Source organism: Telopea speciosissima, chromosome 3 (genome assembly GCF_018873765.1).
Source record: "Telopea speciosissima isolate NSW1024214 ecotype Mountain lineage chromosome 3, Tspe_v1, whole genome shotgun sequence".
Lineage (NCBI taxonomy): Eukaryota > Viridiplantae > Streptophyta > Magnoliopsida > Proteales > Proteaceae > Telopea > Telopea speciosissima.
Window position 1 is genome coordinate 43,702,210 of NC_057918.1, and position 4,222 is coordinate 43,706,431.

The 4,222-nt window shown below is 38.3% G+C and overlaps 1 protein-coding gene across 1 annotated transcript; it reads right to left on the reverse strand.

The window, feature by feature from the left end:
- LOC122655202 lies at window positions 1-624 on the reverse strand. The gene has a single exon (XM_043849417.1). It carries the CDS (start codon window positions 622-624, stop codon window positions 1-3), a length of 624 nt encoding a protein of 207 aa, XP_043705352.1.
- Between the last annotated feature and the right edge of the window lie 3,598 nt (window positions 625-4,222).

Below are 4,222 nucleotides of genomic sequence, written 5' to 3' on the forward strand. Positions count from 1 at the left end.
TCAAAAATAACATCTATTAGTAGAATGGTTTGTTTTGCGACAGATGGCACACCAGAAACGCCCAGAAGAGATCCCACCATTAGAACCTCCACGACCACGACCACCGCGACCACGACCCCTACGTTGCGAGGTGGGAGTGGTAGAATCTGAATCAGAGCCCAAACGTTGGGCTGTGTTGGCTGTAGGAGCATTTGCTGGAGGAGAATCAGCGACATTAAGCTTGTTCAATGTTGAACCATGAAGGAACTCATGGCTGAGCAACATGGCATGAAGATCATCGTAAAGAACTGGTTCTGTCCGGGTGAGTAGGGAAGAGACCATGGCACCAAACTCAGGCTTTAAACCTCGGTAGATATGGAGATTGAAAGCACTTGGACGAACAATGTGACTTGCTACAGCGAGCTCTTCGGCAATGGTCTTGGCACGTTTTAGAAAGTTTGCTACAGGTTCATCGGGCTTTTGATTTAGTTCTTGTAAGGCCATGGTCAAGGACATGATCCGGCTTTCGGACGGAGAAGAAAAAGCAGCAGATAATGTGTCCCAAATGGCACAGCTAGTGCGCTTACCAAGAACAAGAGGAAACACCTTGTCAGATAGGGAAGCAAGCAACAAGATGTGAATCATAGAATCCTGACGACGCCAGTGAGCGCTCTCGGTTGGATCATTGAGGCAAGGAGAGGAGCCATCAAGATGGCCAAACAGATTTAGGCCATCAAGGAATGGCTCAACCTAATTCTGCCAAAATAAATAGTTCTTGGATGTGAGTTTAATGGATATGTAGTGGTGGGCATTGGGAAAGGGTGAAAGAGAACTAGCATTAGAGATTGCTTGAGAAGGGGCCAAAGGAGCCACGGTTGAGGAGGAGGAACTGTCCTCCATGGAGAGGAGGAGGAGAGAAAAAAAAAACCAGGAAAAAAAAGCTCGTTTGAGTTAGGCTCTTGATACCATATTAAGGATTATAATATCCCATAATTCATTAGATTCTCCAATAGGAGTTTATATAAAGATTACATGGAGTGAGAGAGCTCACTGGTTTTACAAGGAACGAGTACAAGAGATATTGGGTTACCATTACATGTGATATTGGGTATATTGGGTTACCATTACATGAAATATTGGGTTGCCATATTTGAAGATTCTTGCATATCAGTCCATATCATGTGTAGAGATCCATATCTTGCACACCAAGTCATATCACATGTGTGAAAAATGAAGAGAGAGGGGGCACGGTTGGCACTATACACTCAATAGGTTGCAGAACCATCAAATCTTTAAGCAAGGAATTAAGAAAGGAAATTGCAAGAAAGAAGAAGAAAGAAAAGAAGAATGTGTATGAAAAAGAATGGGATTTGATACGAGCTGCTATGAAGTTATAAAATCAAGTGAGAGATATGGGTATTTGAGATGCTGAATGATAGGATTGTAAAGAAGAGATGATATGAGAAGAGGGTCTCATTTGGGTGAGATGTTGTTTGATTGTTCAAAACTAATAAGGATTTAATGACGAATCTGAGTTGAATTCTTGAAGTTGTGTTACATGGGTAAATAAATTCTGGGTTTGCATTTCTACAGTGTGGTTCAAGAAAATGTGGTTAAGGGATATCTAACTAAGATTAATTTATGGGCTGTAGGTTGGGTGATTGCTTATAAGGGTGAACTAATTGAAGAAGGATTTGGTATTTTAGAATTCATGGAATCCAGAATTGAAGGAAAGTAGGAGAGGAACATGCAAACCAAGGTGTTGGTAACCATACTTAAGGTTCAATTAAACGCAAGAAATGAAAGAATCAAAGGTGCGGGAATTCATGACTATTTACTTTATTATAATGTGTGTATGCTATATGATGGAAATGAATGAATTTTGTATGAGTTGACCAATGTTAGCAAATATGTTATCAAAATTCTATTAAATGAAATGCTCAACACAACAACACATAAATTATGAATGTTGTGTATTATGAAGTCCTTGTATGAAGTGATATTATGCATATGACTAATGTTTGTAGAATGACATCTATTATGTACTATGTAATGATCAATATAAGGAAGTGATTTTATATATCATGTTAAATGAAAAGAATGAAAATGGAATGAAGGAGAAAGAACGAGAAAGGAGGTTAAGAAATAAATGTAAAAAGAGATGAAATGAAAAAGAACGAAAGAGAATGAATGATGTTCATGTATTTATTGATTTAAATGAAAGTACATGGATGCTTGGTTTTGTATGCTATGTAATGATTTATGAAATGCTGAAATGTCCAGTTTGTTGGAATGTGAATTAATATCTTAATGTATGCTATGGAATGTCTTACGAGTTCCATGAAAATGTTACCTTTATATGATGAATGAAAATGGAAAGAAAAGATTGAATGAAAGTGAAAGAAAGAAAATGAAAAAGAAGCATGTATGATTGATTAATGGTTATTGTATTAAATATCCCTGTGGCTACCACCCCTTTCCAGTAGGGGGTTATGTACTGGATGAGGGTCTTGAAAAGAGAAAGAGAATAGGCGAGGGTCCCTCTCCCAGGGCTACGGTGCCTGGACACATGAGAGTAGAGCGCATCTATTATGATGTTTGCTTAGATGAGGGGTCCTCCCCCAAGGCTACGGTGCCTAAACATGTGGGAATAGAGCGCATCTAATATGATGTTTTTATAGATGAGGGGTCCTCCCCCAGGGCTACGGTGCCTGGATACATGGGAGTAGAGCGCATCTATAATGCTGGGCTACCATGCCTAGGAATATATGTAGTCGACAACCACCCTCAACTGTTTTTATACTATGGTAGTTCACTAAGTGCCAAGACCTGACCTAATTAAATAAAGAGTGAAGTTTTATAAGGTGCTATGTATGTCTCCATTCCATTTATTGTTCTTTTGAATGCTTGTGTGTATAAGAACATGTGTACCTCACTGGACATAAGCTCATCCCTATATATGTTAATGTTTTTCAGATGACGCTGGTGTGGAGTCTTAGATAGCTCCAGAGTATCTGAACTATGGGTAATGTTATAAGATCAGAGAAAAATATTTTGAGAACAAAGTTATTTTAGAATATTTAATGTTAATGAATTAATGAACAAGATTGTAGTTGTACAATATTGTAGATAACTACCACTAATGTATACATTTGACTTGAACTATTATCCAATATATAATGCTTCCGCTAAGTTGTAAGCGAGACTAGGATTTATTTATTACTATAAATGTAAGATTGTAACCTAATGGGTCAACACTTGTAAGAGTAGTGCGTAGAATCCTGACCGAGTTTGGGACGTTAAATGGTCGGTCTGAGGTCTTTGTTTACCAATGAACAGTGATTTAGTTGAAAGAATTCGAGTTTGAAAGATGGGAGTGCAACACAAGAGACCATTGCAAGTGACGTATTTTGGCTTGACTTGAATAAAGTTGTTGCTATAGTAGAACCGGTGGTGGCAGTACTAAGGATGATGGATACAAAGAAGAAGCCTACCTTGGTCCACATATATGTTGCCCTTAAGAAAATGAAGGAAATGGTCAGATTTGCGATACCCCAGAGTGCGAAGGCTTACACTAATATCATTGACGATCAATGGGAGAAGCACCTGAGTCATCCATTGCATAAAGCTAATGAGTTCAACATACTTTACACTTTAGCTGAGTTTTTACATTTACATATTCAAAAGCATTAAGTCACTAATAAGTTGTATATGTCATTACTAGCATATGATCTCAATCCCAAGTATCACTACCAGCATAATCTTGGACTAGACATAGAATTATTAGTAGCAGTATTATTGAGAAGTTGGAGCCAAATGCATCGATACAGGCTGAGGCAAATGATGAGGTAAGAGTATCGGACTTGGTAGTAAGTAAAGGAATATAATTAGTTAATTTGTTGTACTGTGTACTAAATAGTAAATACTAATGCAAGACATGTTTATGAAATGAAAACAAATCCAATACTTCAAGGAAGCCAGCGTAAGTTTCAGTCGAAAAGCTACAATGGAGGATAGACAAAAGTCAGACCCTGGTAGGTCCACTACTGCCTACAGGCATTACACTATAATACAACCAACTGGTCGATGTTTTATGGTACAAGTTCACCTAACCTAAGGAAGATAGCAGTCAAAGTGCTCGCACAAACTTGTTCATCCTCCAGATCGGAGCACAGCTGGAGTACATTCTCATTGATCCACAAGAAGATGTGGAATAGATTGGGTCACCTACGATTGGAGCAGT